Raw genomic sequence first — 24,767 nt, forward strand, 5'->3', positions numbered from 1 at the left:
ACCGACGTCAGCCTTATACTCTGATATTCGGGCTGACCGAGGGACAGCGGACTACCCCAAGTGTTAGGACTGCAGCAATGTGGATCTTCGAACATCTACATTTATGGTAGGTACAAAACTGTACTTTCATCATGCCCAGCCTTTTATGTTGGCAAAACGATAAGGAAACTTCGAGAAAGGATAGTGGAACATGTTAGAGACATTAAAAAACAGAAAAATACTAGTTCTCTATATGCATAGTCTAAGATGCCAGAATTTTAAGAGATTTTTATTCTTTGTTATTGACAGAATTGTATTCTACAATAATAACAAAGGTGGTGATGACAACACCTTACTTGAGGCTATAGAATGTTTATGGCAATTACGGCTAAATGCAAGTTCTAGCCCTGGTATTAACGAACATATTTCTATATCAAGTATACTAAAGTACAAGTCTCAATTTATTTGATCCTTGTTATGTATTAGGTTAACATCTGATAATTTAATGTTTTAAATATTTTGTATAACAATATGAATTTTAATGTTAGGAAATTTTTTAATGAATGATTTTATGCTGGATTGTATAACAATTGTTTATATTTAATAATTATTTAGATTTATACTATTATCTAGATATTTATGTATGTATTTTTACTTTTATTTATTGGTATTACATATACATAGTTTTTGACAAGAAGGTTTTATTACATTTACAAATTAACAAGTTTGCACAAGTCCTGGCTGTTTATGTTCATTTTTGCTGATTGTACCTTTAAGAATTTTTAGCTGCGTAGGTAATAATTTGTTTAATTGTTTAATTGTTCAATTATCTAATTTACATAAGGATTTAAAAAGAGGTTCAACACAAGGATTCAGTACTCTGAAGATGCCCTGATGTGTGTGGGTGAAAGCGCTTAGTACAATTTTGGTTAAATAAATAAATCTGTGGTCTGGAGTTGTTCCTGGTTCGCTTTTTTTGTTTTACTGTTTCAGATAAAGAAGTTATATACTCACCATAACGTTCCATCTGAGTAGGTAATTTCATTTGTCAACAACCGTCCCTCCCTCCTTCCCGTTAACCTGAATAGTTATTTATCTGAACTCGAGGTTTGGATGCTCAAGTTTTGTTTGTCTCTGAGTCAGGTTTTCTCAGGTTGTTTGTTTTGTTGTTTGTGCAGGTGGCAAACGCGATATGAGGATTGGAAGGAGGTTGCAGGGTAGTATGCTTAAGGGTGTGGAGCTTGGTTCTTTAGCTTGGTATGCTGCCGGCTCAGATCTGTATCGGATCCGTAACCCACAGGTTGCTGACAAATGAAGTTACCTACTCAGATGGAACGTTATGGTGAGTACATAACTTCTTTTTTTCCAGCAAGCTGCCAGCTTATCTACAGTGAAAGTTCTTCTGGCGGCCATTTACAATTTCGGTAGTAGGTAGGTGAGAACATGGCATCCTTAGCTTCCTCCAGACTCTGCAAAACCTTTATTAAAGGTACTTTTCTTTTAAAACCTCTGGTTAAGGACCCTACTCCTCCTTGGGACCTTACCTTAGTTTTGCAAGCTTTAGTTGCTCTGCCCTTTGAGCCTGCTGCTTTTGTGGACTTGAAATTTTTGTCCTGGAAGAGAGCTTTCCTAGCGGCTATTACCTCAGCTAGGAGAGTGTCAGAACTTCCGGCATTATCTGTCAAACCTCCATATATGATTTTTCATAAAGACAGGGTTTCACTTCGTACTAATCCTCCTTGTTTCCCTAAAGTGGCTTCAGAAACAAATATCAATTAGTTTACCTGTTTTCTTTCCAAATTTCAGAACAGGGGAGAATATAAACTGCATTTGTTAGATGTGCATAGACAACTATGTTTCTGCTTGCACAAGACTAAGGCCTATTGCAAGTCTGAGCAGTTGTTTGTGTAGTTTGCTAGGCCCTTTCTGGGTAAACTGGTTTCTAAGGTAACTATTGCCAAGTGGGATTTCTCTTTGCATTCTTTAGGTTTACAAAGGGTTTACAAAGACAAAGGTATGTTTCTTCCGGGTAGGGTACATGCCTATTCTACCAGGCCCATGGCAATGTTAGTTGCTTATTGGTCCAGAGTGTCCTTGGACGATATTTGTTCAGCGGCTACTTGGTCCTCATCTCACACATTCATTTCTCATTATAAATTGGATATGGTTTGTAAAGGGAGAGCATCCTTTGGCTCTGCGGTGCTCCGGAATATCCTTCCATGAGGGCCACCCAAGGTTTTTCGTAGCTGGGGACTCTGTCCCACAGGTTGATGATCAAATGAAGTTAACTTCTTCAGATAAAGAAGTTATGTACTCACCATAAAGTTTTGTCTGAGTAGTTGGACTTCATTTGTCATCAGCCATCCCTCCCTCCTTCCCCCGACCTTCTCTTGCTGTTTCTCTGCTTTGGCAGACAGGAGAGAAAGTCATTATGGTTCTCCTGTTTGTCTGGTTATTGAAGGTTTTCTGCATCAGGTTTATGTAGGTTATGGCAAACTCGATCTGAGGGAAGGAAGGAGATGCAAGGGTATTATGGGCAAAGGGAGGAGCTTGGATCAGAAGCTGGTAAATCTGCCGTGTTGGCATCCGAAGACCCACAGGTTGATGACAAATGAAATCTTAACTACTCGGACGGAACGTTATGGTGAGTACATAACTTTTTCTTTTGTTTAGGGCCTTATCACAACCACCGGTTCTGCCCAATTTGTTAGGCCTTTGTTATTAAAGCATTGTGCAGCCACCTGTTGGCCTTGAATCTTTCTTTATTTAGAAAACCAAAGACTCGAATGTCTACCTAGAGACACTATGGAAGGTTTTGCGAGTGCTCCTGAGCTGTCTGTAAAGAGGAAGAAAGGTAGGTCTGAATCCTCTCTAGCTGCGCCTACCCCTCCAGCATATACCCCCTCAGGATGATGAAAACCCGGTGGTGCGACTGGAGGTTAAGGTCTGCTCCCTTGGTGGGTACTGGTATGGAAGCTGTCAGGAATGTGGATCCTAGCATACCTGAGGTTATTGCAGACGTCTGGTTCAGATGACGTAGGGGAACTATGGCTAGTTATTGCAAAAGACTCTGGGACTGATGTCCTTCATGGATGCATCTGCAGTCATAACAAGTGGGTTGTCCTGTCGTCAGGCAGCCCTGCAGTCGGCCGGATTCCAAAGTCCGGGTCCGGCTTCGGCTGATGTCGCACTCCACCCGACGTCATCTCTGTTGGTCTTCGGGTATAAAAGCATCAGCCGACGCCATTTTCCTCCGTCTTTCTTGCCGCGTGGCGCCCGAAGCAGAAGCTGTTCGCAAGTGCCGGTCGGTCGGATCCAGAGATTACTTCTACCGAATACTACTTCGAAGACTTCTAAAGCTAAGTACCCCGTTGGGGACTCTTTCTTGCCTCAGCCGATGTCAGAAAAAGTTAACAATTGTTTAACCTGTGGGAAACAAATACCTCATAAAGATTTCCACTCTTACTGTCTGCCTTGTTTTGGCCCAGCCCACGCCGTAGCAGCCTGTTCGCCTGTGCCTCTTTCAAGCGAGGAACGATTAGGCGTCGGTCGGAGTTTGCAGAAGAGTTTTTCGGTTCTGATTTTGCGTACATTATGCCGTCGGATCCACCGACTACCCAATCTACCAAAACGCAAAGATAAAGACCGACACTCGCGGTCCGCGGTTCGGCGAAACCACGGTAAAGCAAACGCGAGTGTCTCGGTTTGGCGAAACCGAGAAAACTGATCAAAGTACAGCTGAACCTATTCTAACAACTGAGGCCCCTGCTACAACTCTTGAATCGACCTCAGAAATTTTACCCACTACGGTGGTTGACTTATCAGACAACATCCCTTGGATGTCTCTACCCCAGCACGTGGTGCTGCTAGGCCTCCAGCAGCCATGTCCATTAAGGCCTTCGCCAGGGCTAAAGCAGCCAAGACTACTAAAACAGTGCCTGTTAAACCCCCCACATCCAGGCCCTCTTCTAGTTCTCAAATGCTTTCTTTGGCAGAAGATTTAATTTCTTTAATTAGAGGATCTCAATCTCACCCAGACAGGGCCTCTCAGCCCCCAGAGAAGAGACCTAGGGCAGAGCCCCCTGAGCCAGTGTCTTCTGATGATTCTGCTGATGAATCAGACATAACTGACCAGCCAGAGGCTCCCTTCTCCAATTTTGAAGATTCTGATGCTGAAGAATCCATTCCAGCTGCTTCCCCACCAGAAGAATTCTCCTTTGGGGAAACCTTGCGCGCCATGCGAGAACAGTTCCAATGGCAGCAACAGGATTTTTCAGACTCCAGAAAAAGACTTAGGACTTTTCTGCACCTCCCACAGCACAGGCCCTTAGCTATACCTCCTGTTCTCTCTGTGGTGGATGATGCTTTCAATGATGTTTGCTCCGCTCCAGATTCTTTACCCCCAGCCCCTGCCAAACCAGACAGATTTTACAGGGTGCCAGATACTCATCACCACCTTTACAAGGCCCCACTTGCAGACCCAGAAACTATATCCCAGGGTCCCAAGGCAGTAGCCGCGACCACAGCTAAAAACCTATTCCTTCTGAAAGGGAAGCAAGGTCATTAGACAGATGGGGTAAAAGGTCTACACTTCAGCTACTCTCTCAGCTAGAGCTTTAAACTGTCAGTTTCACATGATACAATACCAAGAGTTTATGCTTGATCAGTTAACTAAAAACTAACCACTGATGAATCTCTTGATAAGAAATATGTATTAGAGATGGTAAATAACATACAACAGGTTAGCAACCATTCCTTAAAATGTGGCTATGATGCACTGGAGGTTTCATTTAGATCAGCCATGACAGGCACAGTGATAAGAAGGCATGCATGGCTAAAGGAACAAGCCTTACGGATCATGTTAAAGCTAAGTTGCTAGATGCTCCTATGGACAAGACAAGTTTGTTTGGTACACCTGCCCAGCAGGTTATGAAGAAAATGGAAGAAAAGGCAAAATCTGTTCAAACTGTTAAAGATTTCTTGCAGGTTCAACCCCAAGGTTTAGCAGGAACTGGCCTGCCAAAATTGGTCCTTTCCTGACTCCACAAAATTTCAAAGGGGCAGGAATAGACGTTCCAGAGGCAGAAACCAATCCAGAGGAGGTGCCTACAGAGGACGACAGTGGCAAGGTAACAACAGAGGCACAGACACAGCCACTGCCACTACATCAGCACAACCACAGTGACTTAATCCTAAATCCGCCTACCAGGGAACAAATAGCAGCTCCTCTAGGCGGAAAGTTAACCTTATTTTCAAAGAACTGGCACTACATAACAAAAGACAAGTGGATTTTACAAACCATAGATCAAGGTTACCGGTTTCACTTCCACACTTTACCAGTCAAAAGAGGAATGCCAAATCTACCTCCAAATCAAAAAACAGAGGCTCTACGCCAGATAATGGAATTAGCAAACATGAAAGCTGTGGAAAGAGTGCCAACAGCAGAACAAGGAAATGGGTTCTATTCCAGACTATTCCTAGTTCCAAGAAAGGAAAAAAGTTGGAGACCAATTCTCGACCTGTCCACCTTAAATACATACATCATTGTCCCAAAATTCAAAATGCTGACCCTACAGCAACTTCTTCCCATGCTGGGCAAGGAGTCTTGGCTGGTAACTCTAGATCTCAAGGAGGCATACCTGCACGTCCCCATTCGACCAATCTGCAGAAGATACCTCAGATTTCTTGCAGGATCAGAGCACTATCAATTCTCAGCATTGCCCTTTGGCTTATCTACTGCCCAGAGTATTCACAAAATGCCTGGCATCAGTAATCGCCCATTGCAGACTACAGGGAATTCAAATTTACCCATACCTGGACGACTGCCTGCTACAAGGGGACAACAAAAGCAAGCTGACAACAGATTTACAAAGGGTCATTTACTTGCTACAAGGACTGGGATACACAGTCAATTTACAAAAGTCAAGGCTGATACCATCCCAAACAAGGACATTCTTGGGCGCGGAATTGGACACAGTACAACAAATGGCATTCCTGACTACAGAAAAACAAAAAGAACTTCCTCTTTACTTCTTGGCACTAACAAAACTGAACAAGTTAACAGCAAGAAAAGTTCTGCAGGCCTTGGGCTTCATGGCATCATGCATAATCTTGGTCCCATTTGCCAGACTACATATGAGGAAACTACAGTGGTACCTAAAGAATTTATGGTCCCAACACAGACACAGTCTAGAAACAGAAATCCCACTAATTCCATGCTTAAAACAGGAGTTCCTATGGTGGGCTCAGGCATGCCAGTCAAACCCAGGCCTACCCTTTCGCAGATGTCAACCAAGCCAGACCATCACAACAGACGCTTCAGACCTAGGATGGGGGCCCACATGCTGGACAAATGCGTGCAAGGATTGTGGACACAGGATCAACTTCACCTGCACATCAATCTAAAAGAAATGCTGGCAGTAAAACTGGCAATCCAAAAGTTCAAACCATTTCTCAGAGGGCCAGTTGATGATAAGGACAGACAACACCACAGTCATGTGGTACATCAACAAACAGGGAGGCACTCATTCATACCCCCTATGCAGAATGACCTTGGAGCTGTGGACCCTGGCACTCGGCTACAACATTCAGTTACAGGCAATATTTGTACCGGGGAAAGACAATACTCTAGCAGACATATTAAGCAGAACCACTTCGGATGCCCACGAATGGAAGCTGCACCCGGACATCTTCAAGACCATCTCAAAGAAATGGGGAATGCCACAGATAGACCTATTCGCATCACCTCTCAATCACCAGCTCAAAAAATTCTGCACAAGGACATTCCACCCACTAGCATGGAAAGTGGACTCACTCTCCTTCAACTGGAAAGGCCTAACAGCATATGCATTCCCACCTCTTCCTTTGATACACAAGGTACTACTAAAAATCAAGGAAGAACGTCCAAGGATAATCCTGATAGCTCCAAACTGGCCAAGACAACACTGGTACCCACTACTGAAGAGCATGTCTCGAACAATATGTGGCAAATACACCTGATGCCTTTGATGTTAACTCAGAACAACTACAGCATCATACATCCAAACCTAAAAACGCTGCAACTGACTGCATGGAACATCACATAGCAGCAGCTAATCCAGAACTTTCCCAAAGAGTTAAAGACATTATTCTTGAAGCACGCAGACCTTCAACAAGAAGGAACTATGCTGGAAAATGGAAAAGGTTTGTCATTTGGAGTACGGAAAGAGGAAAAGATGTGTCAAACATAGATATGCCTAACATTCTGGAGTATCTGGCGAACTTCTTCATTCAGGCCTGTCCTACTCCTCCATCAAGATACATGCATCAGCTATTTCAGCAGAATACAGCTTTGATCCACCTGTTTTTCGCACCCTTTGCTCAGGCAGTTCCTCAGAGGAATCAAGAATGTAAAACCTCCAAGGAAACCACCATTACCAGCTTGGGATTTAAACTTTGTGCTAGAAAAGTTGACACTATCACCCTTTGAACCAGCAGCAACAGCAGACCTACAACACCTGTCATGGAAAACTGCTTTCCTACTGGCAATTACTTCAGCAAGGAGGGTTTCAGAACTACAGGCCTTAATGGCAGTGCAACCCTTCCTAATCTTCCACCAAGATAGAGTGTCCATGAGGACTAATCCTACATTTATGCCCAAGGTGGTATCCAGAGTGTCTTTAAACCAGGCAATCCACCTACCTACCTTCTTTCCCAACCCACAAAACAGAGGGAAAGAATACTGCATACCTTGGATGTACATAGACAGCTACGCTACTACTTGGACAGAACAAAAATAGCAGAAAGACTGACCAACTTTTTGTAGCCTATGCAACAGGAAGGGAAGGAAAAGCTATTTCCAAACAGACAATCTCCAAATGGATAGGAAATTGCATACGATACTGTTACTCCTTCCATGGAAAACCAATTCCACAGAACATAAGACCTCACTCTACAAGGGCAACAGCCACTACCACAGCCTTCTTACGAGGAGTGGCAACCAAAGACATTATTGAGGCGGCTACTTGGACCTCCGTGCATACATTTGCCAAGCATTATAATTTGCCTCAATATTCCAGATCCCGAGCAGGGTTTGCCACTGCTGTACTGCAAGGGATCCTAAACACAACATAATCTACTTTTATCCTCCTCCCCTAGTTGGCTATGGTATTCTACCCACTTGTTATGACTGCAGATGCATCCATGAAGGACATAGTACAGTTTTGTACCTACCATAAATGTAGATGTCCGAACTGGATAGCATCTGCAGTCAGGATTACCCTCCCTCCTTCCCCTCTGTGGTACTCCTAGGGTGTTTACCCTCCTAATAGCTAGCTGTTGGGGAGTCTTTATGGTGTATTTGTTTGTATATATGTACATACATGCTTATTGTTGTGTTTACCTCTATCTATTTGGAAACATTGGCATCTATCCAAATTTTAGCCTGCAAGGGGGCTACTGGCATCTGGGGCAAGAAACACTGAGGAAAATGGCGTCGGCTGATGCTTTTATACCCGAAGACCAACAGAGATGACGTCGGGTGGAGTGCGACATCAGCCGAAGCCGGACCCGGACTTTGGAATCCGGCCGACTGCAGGGCTGCCTGACGACAGGACAACCCACTTGTTATGACTGCAGATGCTATCCAGTTCGGACATCTACATTTATGGTAGGTACAAAACTGTACTTTCCAGCTTCTCTGTGTAGAGAGGTGTCTGAGGTAAGGCCTACATCTGCCATTTCCCTCCAACAGGATAAGCATGTTAAAAATAAGCAAAAAAACTAGGCATGTTCCCGCTCCTTCTATTCCTCTGTCAGACTGGGGTATTTTTTCGCAGGGTCTCATTAAGGCTCTGATGGCTTTGAGGCCTCCGGTTCTGGCTTCTCCTCCTCTCCAGTGCTTCCATTGGGGTCACGGAGGCCTTCTTCAGGGCAGCCTGAAGAATTCCAAATTCATGGCACTGATTCTGACGAGTCTTCCTCATTTGAAGACTGCTTAGCAAAATTCCAACCAGATCCTTACTCCACTGGAATATGCTTCCCCAGAGGTTAAGTCTTTTTTTTTTGGGGGGGGGGGGTGTCTCACATAGAAGAGTTTTCCTTTGGGGAAACTATTAATACATTCAGGGAATTCTTTAAGTCGGATTCTTAAGTCTCTGAAGAACAAAGATATGAGCTACTCCAGTTGGAGGGTCCTGCTCCTTCAGCAGTTCCTCCAGTCCTGCCAGCCTTCTTAGTTGCCTTTAAAGCAGCATCTAAGACCTCTGACTCCCAGACCCCTGACCCTAAAGGACCTGATCGCTTCATTAAGGTCCCTTAGGATTGCAAGTTTCTTTTTACATGCCTCTCAGCTGACCCAGCTGTGGTTTCCATTACTTCAGATAAATCTTCACAGCTATCTCCCTCTACTAAACTGCTTCCTTCTGATAAGGAAAGTAAAATTTTGGAAGACCTGTTTTCCACCTTGTCTATCATGGGTTTAAATTATCAGAAACATGTCTAGGTATGCTTTGACCTTACTCACTTAGGCTACCCAGGCTGTTTCCCCATTGCCTGACTCAAAGGCTAAATCATTGATGTGCTCACTTTTATCAGCCTCCACCCAGGTGGCCAGATACTCAGTCAAGTGCAGTTATGATGCAGTTGAGGCCTCTTCCAGAGCAGCAGCTTCTGTTGTCAGAAAGCATTCCTGGGTACATCCCCAGGTACTTCCTGATGACATAAAGGCATAATTGCTTGATGCTCCTCTGGGTAATTCCTCCCTCTTCAGCAAAGTAACTGCAGAATTATTTAAATCACTGCAGGAAAGAGCGCTTCAGGATTTGAAACGCTTGTTTTCCAGTTCCAAAATTTCATAGGAAATTTCCTGCCAAGACTCCTTTTGTCAGGAAATCTGTTCGCTCCTCCACATCTACTCCTTTGAGAACTAAGCCACGTAAGTTTTCCAGGAGGCACCCACAGGCTAAGGCGTACTTCTGCTGCTGTTGCCCCTCCTCAGCAGCACTTTCACCTCAGTCTTCTGTAACCCTCTGCCCTCTCTTGCAAGTCATACCCCTTTGTCACTTCGTTTCTTTCCCTTTCTGCTTGGCTGGAAATCACTCCGGACTCCTGGGTAATTTCAGTTATGCAAAGTGGATACTTCATGACTTGGAAGACTCTCCCTTTCAGGGAATGCCTCAGCCCCCCCCCCCCCCCCCAAACCAACTGCATTTGTTTCCCTCGATTCTGGATCAACGTTTCTGATCAAGGCACCATTCAATTTGTCCCTCCAGACCAACTGAGGGGAGTCTACTCCAGGATGTTTCTAGTTCCAAGGAAAGATTGTCCTTGGAGGCCTGTATTAGATATTTGCCTATTAAACACTTTCCTGGTGGTGTCTTTCGGAATGCTATCCCTGCCTGTTCTCCTTCCCCTGGTCTCTCCTCAAGCCGCCTTAGCTTCTCTGGATTTCAAGGATGCATACCTGCATATCCCTATCCATCCTCACTTCAGGAAGTTTTTGCGTTTCCTGGTGGGTTCTTTGCACTTTACTGCCTTGCCCTTTGGTCTTTCTACTGCTTCAAGGGTATTCACAAAGTGCCTGGCCCCAGCTATTGCCTATTTAAGGCTAAAAGGCCTTCAAGTTTACCCATACTTGGACGATCTGCTGTTTCTGGACAACAGTTCAGACTTGTTAACCCAACATCTTAACCTAGCTGTTCCGTTTCTACAGGCCCTGGCTTCCTCAATAAATTTGAAAAAATCATGCCTCTCACCAAGTCAGGATCTTATATTTCTGGGGTGCAGGTTCCGCACCGACTTCATGATGGTTTTCCTTCCTGTGGAGAAAGCAAATTATCTCAAGGCATTCGTGGATGAAGTTCTGCCTCTTCCTTTCATCATGGCCTGTGAGTTTCTGAGATTGCTGGTGTTAATAGCCTCCACTGTTCCAATGCTGCCATTCACAAAGCTACACATGAAGTTCCAGTGTTTTTTTAAAGACAGTTTGGTCCCAGCATGCACATCCCTTAGATGTCTTTATTTCCCTTATCCCCTCTCTGAAAACAGAGTTATGTTGGTGGATGCAACAACTCGGTCAGAACGCTGGCCTACCTCAGCCAGTTCAGCAAAACTTCAGACACCCCAGACTTGGTTTGGGGAGCAACCTTTACTTCCAGGAAAGTTTACAGCCTTTGGTTCCCTTCTCAAAGGAAGGAACATATCAACATCAAGGAAATGAGGGCTGTAATTCTAGCCCTACAGGCCTTTCATACACTATTCTTGCCAGGACTCCTCAGGATCCTCAGACAATGTCATGGTCCTTGGGTACATAAGCAGGGGGGGGGGGGGACACAAAATCTTATCTTCTCTGTCACCTGGCCATTAAAGCTTGGGAACTGGGTACTCAGTACAAAGTGACTCTGCATACTGTGTACATTCCCTTGACTCAGAGCTTGGTGGCAGACACATTAAGCAGATGTCTGACACAATCTCACAAGTGGATGCTTCACACGGATGTGTTCCGGGATCTAGTTCACCAGTGGGATACTTCAGAACTGGACCTTTTTGCCTGCGCTGTGGACAGACATCTTCCTCGCTTTTGTGCCAAGGTCAGTCACCCTCAAGTGTGGATGGTGGAGATAATCTCATGGAAGGGGATGTTTCTCTATGCATCCTCCCTTCCCCTTAATTCAGAAAGTCCTGTTGAAAATTCTACAGGAGAAACCCAAAATCTTGCTAGTGACTCCATTTTGGCCAAGACAGCACTGGTTCCCTCTTTTGCAATTAGCCAGTGGTTATCACTACAAGTTACCTCACCAGATGGACCTGCTCACTCAGGACAAGGGGTCATTGATTCACCCCCAGTTGTCAACTTTACAGCTGAGTTTGTTTGTGATCAACTTTTGATCCCTGTCAGGTACCTATTTTTTTAAGTATGTGAGACCAGGAAATCCAATACTAGAAAAATGTACATTTCCAAGTGGAGAAGATTTTTCCATTTGGTGCCAAAAAAAGGATAGACGATCCCTTTGGTGCATATATTCCCCTTAATACTTAACTGTGCGAGTTGCTCAACAGTGGTCTTTCCTACTCCTCAGTTAAAGTGCATTGTTCTGCCTTGTCTGTCTGTTTGCCTTTTATTCCCCCCTTAGCTTCCAGATTAGAAGTTCGCCTTTTTCTTAAAGGCGTCCTACATTTAAGACCCCCAGGAAACCAGTTCCTCCTCCTTGGGATCTTAACTGTGCATTAGAAAAGCTTACTCAGACCCCTTTTGAACCAGCAACTCCTGCCCCTCTAAAGTTTTGCACATGGAAAACCATACTTCTAGTCGCCTTAACCTCTGCTAGAAGGGTCTGTGAGATTCAGGCATTGATGCCCTCCCCCTTTCCTAGTTTTTCTTACAGACGAAGTATCCTTGAGGACTAATCCAACTTTCATGTCCAGAGTAGTGAATGAATTGTCACTTAATCAGTCCATCCAGTTGCCTACCTTCTTCCCTTCGCCTCAATCCCCCAGTGAGAGGATTTTGCATATCGTGGCTGTCCATAGACAACTCAGTTTTTACCTTGACAAAACTAAGTCCATTAGGAGGTCTGACCAACTTTGTTTGTTTTCATCCCAGGCTCTGGGTTTGCCTGTATCCAAGCAAATCATTTCCATATGGCTCTCTAAGGCTTTTGTGTTTTGCTATGAATACCATGGGAAGTCTTTATCGGTATCTGTCAAATCCCATTCCACTATATCAGTGGCATCCTCAGGGTCCTCCTTTAAAGGTCTAGATGCTCATTCCATCCTGGAAGCTGCCACCTGGTCATCTGTTCATACTTTTATGAAACATTACAAATTGGACACTGTTTCTAGATGCAGGGCAGATTTTGCAGGGCGATTATGTATGGATTCCTGGAAAATGTTTCCTCTTAGTTTTCCCCTAATGTCCACCTCCCTGGGTTCTCTCTGTTTTAGCGCACTCCCATATTTAAAGAATGCTGCAACATTGAATAAAAGGACACAGAATAGTTGTGTAAGATCTTAGCATAACCTCTTACCATAACCATAGATGTCCTCTTCTATGTTGCAGTATTCTATCCCTCCTGCAACTTGCTCTTTCTAGGATGATCTCTTTAGCCTCCGTTTGGACACCTTTCCTTATGAGGCTTTCTTATTCTGAAGATTGTACATGTTGGACGTTCCTTTTATGGCTGATATCTGTGCCCACGTACAGGCAGTGGCTGTAAGCTTTTGTATACAGGCCGGACGTCTGGTCGGTGGGTGGAATACAACCCCATATGTAAAGAATAATGCAACATAAAAGACAAAGACCTCTATGGTTATGTTAAGATTTTACCCAACTATTCTTTCTACTTTCTTTTGCCTAAGTTGCTTTGCTAAAATTTAACTTTCTTGTACCTAAACTGGCATCCCTGTAATTTCTTTTGAGGTGAAAGAGTATGCTTAGGTGTTGGTACTTCAGTGATTTCAGAGGAACGCCCCCTTCTCATTGAAATTTTACTTGGGTGTTTTAATTGATTTTTCTAGTTAGTGAGTTTATGTAGGTATTTAAATTTGATCAGTTTGCTACTAAATTTCAAAGTTGCAACCTTCTTGCTTCCAAGTTGAAACTAATTTAAGAAATGCAGGTTTTCTGCATTTCATTACACCACCAGTGTTAGCATTAAACAAGTTTTTTTTTACATAAAGTTGCTTATTTTTCATTATTTTCTTATTTTGTGATGTGCTGTAACAGTATCTCTTCAGGCTCAGACTGAAACTGATTTTTGATCAGTGCTCTAATCCAGTTAAATTCAGTTGAGTAAATTCTAAATACCAGTTTTAGGAGCAGATTTACAGGATTGTTTTGCTGTGTTAATTGAATTTTTCCCACTCTGTCAGGATACTCTTGAATACAAGAGGAAACAAAGACCACTGAAGATCAGAATGTTGGATGGAACTGTTAAGACCGTGATGGTGGATGACTCAAAAACTCTTTCTGACATACTGTTAACAATCTGTGCAAGGATTGGTAAGTCATTGATTGAAATGTAGATCATTAAGCCACCTCTGTTTGGGAGTAAAATAAATTGATGGAAAAACTGATATTTATAGGATTTTTTTTTAATGTTGTGCAATCTGTGCCTGTTACCACCGGAACTGTGATTTTTTTTTTCAGTTTGAATCTAAGAAATTCTGAGGAACCAAAACCATCAAGATCAGAAACAAGCATTTTAAGGCAGTGCTTTAACCTTGAGTTATTACACCTTGTTTGTAATTCCATTACGTCCATTTCTTTTTTATCTGATTATTGCTGTGATAGTGGTACAGTTGAGAATAATAGTGTGTTTACGTCTTTCTATATTTCTAGGACTTCACCTCTGACGGCATTGATTAATACACTTGTCGATTCTTAATACATTTGTTTTGTACTTTTCCGACATCTTTGTGTCGTAGTGTTAAACCTCACCATTGCAATGCAGATACAAGTTGGAAGCTTTCCTCATTATTACCTTTAACACCCCCAATCCAGAAATGGTGTGCAGTGATGATATTTTGGTTCACATTCATGTGTAACCCACACTACCTTTGCTGCAGGCAGTATGCCTGAGATAGTTCTCAAACATGCACACAGCTGTTGCCAGATAGGAAACCCACTCTGCTCCCAACATTAGCGAGCTGACACTTAGCTGCATGTTCTGTCACACTTGACATTGACCTTCACTCTCTTGTGTTGAGAATCTGTATTGAGTATCCAGTTCCCTAATCTGTAACCAGTGTGAATTTGATTAATCTGTACCGATTCCTTTGTAGGCAAAACTTGTCGGATGTGATTAGCTTGCACGTTCAAGTATTTTAAACGAGGTTTACTTGTGGTAATTTATGCTCTGCAGCTGTAAGTGAAGGGAATGGCAAGATGTTGTAACTTAAGTATGAGGTTCTTTGAAGTAATCAGGATAAGCCAAGCCCTCGTCTGGTGAACCATCTTAGAAAGGACTTCTTAGGCTGTGGAAACATGCTTATGTTTACTGTAGAAAGGTACTACCTGTTGTCTTGCAAGATGTGTGCGTTGGTGTGTATATGTAAGTGCACACACACACACATATATATATATCTATATCTATCTATATATATATATATATATATATATATAGATATATATATATATATATATATATATATATATATATATATATATATATATATATATATATATATATATATATATATATATATATATATATATTGATTCATTGGAGAATACTAGGCTAGAGGCTTGAGACCTTCAAGCCTAACAGGTATGACCCTTAGCGCCAAGAGGATGGCATGGGTTTGTGCCTGTGCCTTGATTATGTAATAGATCGCCCCTGTCCATAAGGGACATAGACACTATCTCAGGTGTGAATTTATGAATCCCCAGCCATTGATCCAAATTGTATTTGAAGAGGGCCAGGGAAGGGTTCTGCTTGAACTGACTAGGAAGCCTGTGTTTTCTGGATTTGGGGGAGCTTGAAAACTAGCTATGCCATCCCTTAGTGGGGGTAATTTACCGTGGAGAAAATCTTAGTTTTTGAGGTTATGTGGGGGACTAGTTTTACCTTTAGTTCAAGGGAGAGCACTTTGTGATCTCATCTGACCAGTGAGGACATCACACGGGGGGGGTTGCAGGGCCCTCCCATATTTGAGTATCTGCTCTAGAATATTTGTTCCCCTAGAGGGACTGGCTGCTTTAGGGCATTTGAATTTACAAAGTCAAGAAATCTTTGGGCCTGCATGTTGGTGATTTATGTATGCTTCCCAAATTAATGGAGAGAGAGTTAAAGTAATCCACATGTATAGTATTGGGCTGAATGGAGAGCGATTCTCTTAACTTTTTGCTATGATTTATGGATTTCCTGGTTTATGGTGGGAGACCTGTGGTTAGCAAGGATATAGTAGTAGATTTTTCCTATGGTTAGTTGGACATGAAGTAACTCAAGCATGCCATATTGTTTGACCAGCTTTGACATGTGCTGATCCTTTATGTAGATACATACATCTCCACCGTTTGCTCTTTCGTGTTCAGTGGGTGGTCAGAAAGTTGAAAGGCATTATAGCCATGCATTGCCTGAGTGCTTTCCATGGCTTTGAACTATGTTTCAGTAACTGCACAGATGTCTGCATTCTGCGGGGTGAGGAGGCTTCCAGGGGGGTGCAGTTTCTTGTTGAGACTGCTAGAATTGAGCAACAACACCTTTAGCTGGTCTTGTGTAGCTTTTCTTTTGTTGGACAATTTGTATGGTTGGCAAAGACTAAAAAAGGCACAGTAGGGGGTGGATAATGTTTTGGCCAATATCCAAAAGCCTAGATTTGACAGGTGAAGACTATCCCTGGCAAAGTGGCATGGCCTGTCAGCCATGTCCTCCCAGGTTGACGAGTATTGGGCCCCTTTGCAGTGACACCAGTAGCTAAGCCAATTGTTGGCCGTTTTCTGCTGATATTGTGGCATCATCCTTGGAGATGGTAGAATTCTACTCAGTGATTGACTTGTACCTGCTGTGACACATTCTAAGAGCTCAGTCATGTGTCTCTCCACATAGTCCAAGGAGGTATGTCTCGGTTCATTTGCACCTACATAGACTGTGATGGTCATACTGGTACTTTAGGGTAAGTGACCTGAATGCATTCCTGATCTTGGCAGATCCTGGTACCTGGCAGACAACTAAATGTAGCCTGTTCCTTATCCAGCCTGATAAGAGGGACATCAGTGTGTATGACCAGAATAGTGGTTTATGGAGTTTTTGGCCTCATGAGCTTGGTAGTTGAGGCACAGTCAGATGTGGATTTTATATTTGTGATAGAAATTGTCTTGTGTGCATGCAGTTTCTGAGTGTGCCAGAGAAGCCTTTGAGATTTGGGTAAGTTAATTATATGTGAGCACCTCCACATATGAGTGTGATCTTTTGTGGGTGCAGTGAATGGTATGCGTGAGTGCTGAAAACCAGTTTATTGATTTTTTGTGTCTTTGCGATAGTCTGTCCTCCAATGTCAGTATTTGACTACATCTGTCACATACTGCACTATTGGAGAATTAAGTGGTTGTCAGTGTACATAAGCATCCTGAGGCAATGCAGCTATTTTCTTTTGTCCACATCCACCAAGCTGGATGCAGAGGTAGCAGGAAAGTGTTCATCAGTGGTTGCATGTTGTAATGTTTACTTGCAAAAGGGATAAGAGTGGAGGGTGTTTGTAACCGGATGAGGGAAGGGTGGTCATTTGATGTAATCTTCAGCTAACCTAACCAACGATGCTGCAAATGAAGCACCCACACCAGATGCTGTCTGAGCAGCGATAGTCCTGGTTGCTATAATAAGTTAAGATAGACCTTAATACCTAAATAGTCCTAACTAAACGCAGAAATGCTACTCAGTATCTACTGCCACGAGATGAATAATCCCAGTCCTCCTAATGTAAAAGCATAGTAAAACAGTGTCCGGAGTGAAATGCTACCAAACAAACAAACTTAAAGAAAGACAATAAGTAATTCAGGATAGCAGCAGCGTACTGTAAACAGTTTATAAAAGTGTAACTATTCAGAAAAAGTATTTTGCTTTGTAAAAATGAGCCAAGAGCCACTAAATTTTGCAGAATTTATAAAGAAACTTAAAACAAGGTAAACTGATTTGTAAGCCCTCTGACCAATGCAGCAATTGCATGAAGTAAACTCTAGTGTTTTGCCAACCTGTGCAGACCAGGTTTCCACCCACTGCCACTAGATGGAAAATCCTGTTTCATCTTGATGTAACAACATGGAAAAAGAACTGGCTAGAGTTTAAAAATACACTACTTTGTCACGCTAGCTAGAAACTGAATTCAGAGCAAGTAAATAAGTAGAACGGACAATGAGAGTCTATGTATTTTTCCCCGAAATTTGCATAAGGAAAGGCAAACAGACAATTCAAGATAGCAGCAGTGTAGAAAGGGAGGAGCCTATAAAGGTCAATTTACAGTAAGGATGGGTAGCTTAAACATAAAGTTTAAAATGAAGATAAAGGAATGAGAAGTTGGGTGGGAAAAATAACCAGCAGGGAATCGCTGACAGATCTTTTAGTTTTTGCAGGCCGTGAGTCTTACCAGAAAAGACAAGGCTACAGATATGCTGTGTAAGTATCACTCAAGAACCAAATTAACCAATGAAAAGCATGTGAAATGTGCAACCTGAGTAATTTAATTTGTCTGTTTGCCACATATGACAAAAACATCAAGCCAAGGAGATTTCTCAAAACAGAAAAAATGGAACGGGTAAAACAGAAAGCTCTATCATACAAGCATGTGCTAAAATAGTGATGAGGACTAGTTAGCAAGAGCTGTAGAGTTAAATGGAAGTACCGTTTGTTGATAAGCACTACCTCACAAAAAGGTGCGTTCCATAAGGATCAGTAATGGGCATTCTCTCTCTCCCATTGGTATGAATCAGATGAGCTCATACTGTAGTGGTCTTTTAACTTTTCCACAATGCAGATGATTCCACCATTTTTTTCCAGACCCTCCGTCTAGCACAGCAAAATGTCAAGTGGGTTTTCCCAAGCTGAATTCCCAGATATGCATTTCAGCATTCTCTAAGTCTTCCATGACAAAAAGGCATATTTTACAGTAAACAGATCATTTTCTCTGTTTAGTTGCTCTCCTTTTGAGAACATGTCAAATCTTTCTTCAGGTGTGATAACCACATATTTGAAACACTACCTGCAGAGAATTGGGTTAGTCTAAGCATTTAAAAATGCAGTCATGGCAATTGGGTGTCCTCATAGAGTGAAATTGTTCCTGTCATCATTCTGTAAGATCAAACTATCTTTCGCACCAACACTGTCCAAAATATTTTCTGGTGTTTTCACTGGGCTGTTTTAGTTTTAAACCAGATGTGCATAAACATACATTAAACTAGCCAGATTTGCTGTTGGCTGTAATTCTATAAAACATCACTGCGTAGATGTCTCACTTAACATGGCTGAATCTTGCATATCAAAGGCACCAAAAGCAATTAAGCTTTAATCTGATGTCTCTTTCCGTCCTGTCCTTAATGAATGGGTCTCTGATCTGACCTCAGATACAGCCACAGCCACTTCCTAGCTTTGGATCTGATGCTCAGGCTCCTCCCCTACTGTTCTACTCTGTGAGTAGAACGAGTTACCTCAGATCTTGTTTGTTGAAACACTACAACTGCTCTTGGTGCTGAAGAGAGTCTTAAAACATTTAAAGGTTTTATCTGAAATTGTTGTCTTCATTTGATCTTCAAACCTGTGGGTATAGACACCGACATCAGTGCCAAGCCTGCCATATCCAAGCTACGGTGCCGAAACTGAGCTCGTCCCCTACATGCCTGTCTCTCCCTCACTACCTCTGATCATGTTTACTGCCATTCAAGCAACAAGCGGGTCGACCAAGCTCCTTGATTTTCTAATGCAGTATAGCCTTGTTACAGGTGTTGTTTTTCTCTTTTCTATAGATTTCCTTTCTTTACCCTACCCTCGTGTTTTGTGTTGAAAAAAAAAAAAAAAAAAATCCTTATTTGGTCTATCAAGTTCCTCTTTCTAACCAGCTCTGTTAGTCTGCTTTGGGATATGGCTGAAAAATCTGACAGAGAAGACTGTGGGCTTTAAAAAGTATACTGGGTGTGGACACAAACTTCCTCCTTCAGATGCCCACACCTAGTGCGTGGTTTAGTCCCCAGCCACCTGGACTCTGAGTGCTCCATTTATGTGGGTGTCAGTGCCTGTACTATTATGGACAGAAGGAGTAGACCTAAAGGGCTTGTTACCCAATTCCTGTTGTGTGGAAGCAGGGACTTGACCTCCCTCTAAGTCACCCGATGTGAAAAGGAGAGAAGAGGTTAAAAAGGCCAAGAAAGTCTAAAAGTAGGGACAGACGTCCTGAAAAGCAGAAACCACTGGATTCTTCCTCATCTACTGGGGATCCTTTCCCGCAAGCCAGACCCAGGTTGTCTTCACCTCTGCTGAAGTTTTACCCTGAACCTCCCGCGATCACATTAGCTTTGTCCAGGCATCCTTCCAGGCCTGAGTCTGTGGCTTCTAATGCCAGATCATCCCGGAGTTTGTCAGAGAGAGAGAAGTGGACCGTCTTAGTTTCTGCGGGCCTAGATCCAGCTGTGGGGTCCTTCCTGCCCCCTCCCCATCGAGAGCGGTGGGTCCTCCCCATGCCTTTACTGGGCATCCTCCTTTCCCGAGCCCTGTGGCTTAGGGGCCTTTGACTATCTGAACATCTGGCGTCGAGGTGCCGGCATCAACGTTTTTGGTTTCTTCGACACTGACCACAGCCTTGAGTTCCTTGGCGCCTTTCACTTTGGTGCTGTAGGGCTCTGGGAGCCATAGTCCACTCGGTATCTGGTCTGACGGGTTGGTGTCAGTGTCCAAGTTTTTGGTGCCGTCCCTTTCCCTAGGAGCCTCTGCGCTGAGCAGCTCTGCACCAACTCATCCATCGATGCAGATGGGGTCGGGGGTTTTGGTTCTGGTGGCATGGGTGCCTCGGCGCCGATGCTTTCAGTACTGATTTGATCTCCTTCGGTGTTTGACGTGATGAAGGTTCCATCTACCTCCATGTTGAGATCCTCGATGCCACCCCCTCTGGATCCTTTCTTTCCTCAGCCAGAATCTGAGCCCAGTGTCTTTAGTCCTCCACTTCAGGGACAGTCTGCCCCGACTCTCCAGGGTGCCCATCCTGTGGAGCCCCAGGCTTCTGGTTCTTCCCCGGAATCCCCCCCCCCAAGAAAGTCCAATGGAAGCACGTGTGCAAGAGGAGGCACCTTGACTCCACTCCAGAGTGTCACCGAAGACACTAAGAGGAGGGAGAGAGCTGTCCCAGATCTCCACCTAACTGTCTCCTTTGGAGATATCATGGAAATTCTGTGACGTAAAGGTGGCTGGTCCTCCCAAAAGCCCAGTCCAGATGTTTGTGTTCCTGGAGGCATTTGGAGCAGGCCCATGTATTTCCTGGTTAAATCCCCCCCCATAGACCCCTTGGTTAACCTTATTGTCTGCAGGGCATGGAAGGAACAACGTCGTGGAACTAGTACCCAAGCACCCTGACAAAGTGCTAAGCACCCCTCAAGATAGAATGTTCTGGCAGAAGTGTCCCTGTTGATGCCTTGGTGGTTGCAGCTGCCACCAAAAAGGAGCTCGCTCAGGAAAGCATCTCTGTCCTTCTGCCCAGCAGGGAGTCTAGAGCTATGGTCAGGTTGGGGAAGTGTGTGTACACTTAAGCAACCTTCTTTTTGAGGGCACTGAATTATGTGGCACACGTTACCAGGCTGCAGAGATCACTCATTGAAAAGCTATCTGCGCAAAAATTTTCTCCTTCAGGCTGGCTACTCTGAATGCCATTTCTAACACCTCTATGAGGCTCCTCTCCTGTGCTATGGAAGGCGCATCTAGAGCAGCCGGTTCAGTCTTTGCTGCTAGGCGTCATGACTGGATGAGGCTGTGTAACTTCTCTGAGCCCTTTAAGGCATCCTTCACGAACACCCTCTTTGGCAGGTCGACCTTGTTTGGTCTGTCCGTGAAGGAGACTTTGACCCAGTGCGAGAAGGATAGCAAGACCCTTTCTGCCGTAGGCATCTGCTTCTCTACTCAGCTCTCTTCAGCTCCATGTTCGGGTTATTCTTGAAGCTCCCCTTTCTTCAGCAGCTCAGATTCTTCAAGCCCTAGGGTCCACGGCAGCAACCGTAGTTATTCTACCCCTTGCAAGACTGCACATGGGTATCCTTCAGTGGAACCTAGCTGTACAGTGGTCTCATTTGGACAAACCTCTGTCGCATCCCATTTGTCTGTCGAAAACCTGCAAATCGTTCCTTCTTTGGTGGTTAGATTCCCAGAACTTGACAGAAGGTCTCCCCTTCTTGGCTCCCGCTCCTGTAGCCACAGTCACTATGGACGCCTCCTGGCTTGAGTGGGGGGGTCATTGGCTGGGAGGGACTGTTCAAGGGACGAGGTCAACATTAGAGACTAGCTTTTACCCATCAACATTCTGGAGATGAGAGCAGTGCTTTTGGCAATGCAGCACTTCATTCATTTCTCCCCTCAGGAACGATTACGATACAGACGGACAACATGTCAGTGGTCTGGTGTATCAACAAGCAGGAAGGAACAAGATCATATCCACCTGTGTAGAGAGGCCATGAGATTGTGGGAATGGGCGACTACCTCCGACTGCTATCTTTAATGCAACGCACATTCTGGGGAGTTCCAACATCGTGGCAGACAAACTCAGCAGGACCATACTGTTTCCTTACAAATGGTCTCTGAAACAGTCAGTGGTGGACATGATCTTCCAGAAATGGGGTCAACCTTGCTGCAATCTCTTCACCTCTCCTTCCAGCACCAAGTCCGTCAAGTTCTTCAACCAGATTCCCCCCAAAGGAGGACTTCCCAGAGAGGCAGTAGTTCATACCCCACCCCACCCCCACCCCCAGGTCTGCTGTATGCTTGCTTGCTTGCCCTCCTCTTCCTGTCATGGCAGAATTTCTTCAGAAGGCAAAAAGGTCGAGATGTCGAGTGATCCTCATTTCTCCTTTCCGGCCTTGTCAGGTTTGGTTTCTTCTCCTCTGGTCTTGGTGTCTGCCCTCCCTGGATTCTGGATCCTTGTCTAGATCTGATATCCAATCCAGAAGATGATTGTTATCCAGATCTGAAAAGCCTGAAGCTCACGGCTTGGTTTCTGCAGTTCCAATGATGGCTAGAGTTCCCGGGCTTTCCTCTCCTGTGAAGCACATTTTGCTTTCTGCTTACAAGTCATCTACCAAAAAGATTTTTGCTAACAAAATGAAGAGGTTTTCCATTTGGACATCACAGTAATTGTATAAATGCTTTTACTACCTTGATACCTTCAGTCTTAGAGTTCCTGGCCTGCATCTTCAACCAAGGCTCCATTTCCTCTACAGTTTAAGTCCAGCTTGCTGCCATTTCCCATTACCATGTAGGACTTAAGGGCTCATTTTTAGCTGCTTCTAGATTATGCAAGCCTTTCTGAAAGGTACATTCCTCTTAAGGCTACCAGTCAATGATCCTACTCGTCTTTGGGACCTTATTTTTGTGTTGCAAGCGCTGGTGTCGTCACCCTTTGACCATCTGTAAAGGTGAATTTACAATATCTGTCTTGGAAGACTGCTTTACTAGTGGCCCTGACCACCTCTAAGCAGGTTTTGGAGATGTTCGTGTTACACTGCTGCAGTCATTACACTTGGGTTATCCTGCCGTCAGGCGGTCCCGCAGTCGGCCAGAGTTCCACAGTCTTAGTCCGGCGTCTGTTTTTGTTGCTTCTTCCCTGACGTCAGTGCGCCAGGGGTATATAAGATGCATCCGACGCCATTTTCTGCAGTCTTTCTTGCTGTGCGGTGCCCGAAGCAGAAGCAGTTTGCAAGTGCCGGTCGGCCGACTCCTGAGATTTTCGAAGTCGAATTTCAGATCCGAAGTCTTCAATAAAGCTAAGTACCCCATTGGGGAAACTTTTTTCTTGCCTCAGACCGATGTCAGAAAAAGTTAATAATTGTATTTCTTGTGGGAAGCAAATACCTCATAAGGACTTCCACTCTTATTGTATTCCATGCTAGGCCCTGATCACGACGTTACTAGTTGTCGGTTTTGTGCTAGATTTAACAAACGCACTATAAAAAGATGTTTTGATTTTGCTTTGCACTACTTTGGCCGAAGGTTCAATTATACCATGCCGTCGGATCAACCGACAACCTCAATACCGAAAAAACGCAAAGACAAGGATAAAGACAGGCATCCGAGGTCCAAAACCGATGACTAAACCTCTTCTAGGCCACTTGCCGGTTCTCAGTGAGGCGCTTTCGCAGCCCCTGACACCCGCTACCTCAGAGCCACAGGCCACTTCCGACTCCCACGTGGAGGCAACTAGGCCTCTGGAAACTCAAGGTATTGGGCCAACGGAAACTAATCCCTCAGATGGGTCCGGAGCTGCTGAGCAGGCATCTGCTTCTGAGGGTGTTTTCAGACCTTCATAACTTACCTTTAAAACAACAGCCAAGACAAAGGTACCATTAAAGACAAAGAAACAAGTGCAGCATTCTCCTGGACAGTCCTCCATGCCTAAGAAACACATGCTTAAAATGTCCGAAGACCTCATTACTCTAATCAGGGGTTCCCATCCCCCTCCTGAGAAAAGGCCTAGGCAGGATGCAGACTGATTCCTCTGATCAGGTTCCCATTTCCTCTGATTCCTCTTCAGACCAGGGATACTGTCTCCCCCCTATGAGGACTCTGATGCTGAAGAATCTATCCCTTAAGCCTCTCCTCCTGAGGATTATTCTTTTGGGGAAACTTTACTTACCATGAGGGAACATTTCCATTGGGAAAGCCAGGATTACTCATAATCCAAGAAAAGTCTCAGGGATTTCCTTTTGTTGCCTCAGCACAGCCCACTGGCTATTCCGCCTGTGCTACCCATTGTGGATGATGTGTTCTCTGAATCCAGCTTATCTCCTGATTCTTTGCCCCCTGCTCCAGCCAAGCCAGACAGGTACTATAGAGTCCCTGACTCTCACAAGTTTCTTTACAAAAACCCTTCTGCTGATCCAGAAACTGTTTCCCAGGCTTCCATTGCAAAAAATCAAGTACCCTCTGATAGAGATTCTAGAGCTTTGGATAGATAGGGGAAGAACGTATACACTTCTGCAACCTTAGCGGTAAGAGCTTTAAATTGCCAGTTTCACATGCTTAATTACCAACAATATTTAATGGCTCAGTTAAAACAGAAAATGCTTGCAAGCTCAGAAGCTCTTGATTGTAAAGAAATGTAGGATTTATTGCATGCAGTTGAACAGGTGG

General features: G+C 44.0%; 1 protein-coding gene across 1 annotated transcript in view; it reads left to right on the forward strand.

The window, feature by feature from the left end:
* TLN1 (talin 1) overlaps positions 1-24,767 on the forward strand; it is a 3,443,760-nt gene that overhangs the window by 978,002 nt on the left and 2,440,991 nt on the right. Inside the window, exon 6 of the mRNA XM_044078439.1 lies at positions 13,828-13,957. Within this exon, the coding sequence (XP_043934374.1) occupies positions 13,828-13,957 (130 nt within the window). The remainder of the gene's footprint in view (positions 1-13,827; positions 13,958-24,767) is intronic.

The sequence above is a fragment of the Protopterus annectens genome, chromosome 1.part1 (genome assembly GCF_019279795.1).
Source record: "Protopterus annectens isolate FY-2018-M chromosome 1.part1, PAN1.0, whole genome shotgun sequence".
Lineage (NCBI taxonomy): Eukaryota > Metazoa > Chordata > Ceratodontiformes > Protopteridae > Protopterus > Protopterus annectens.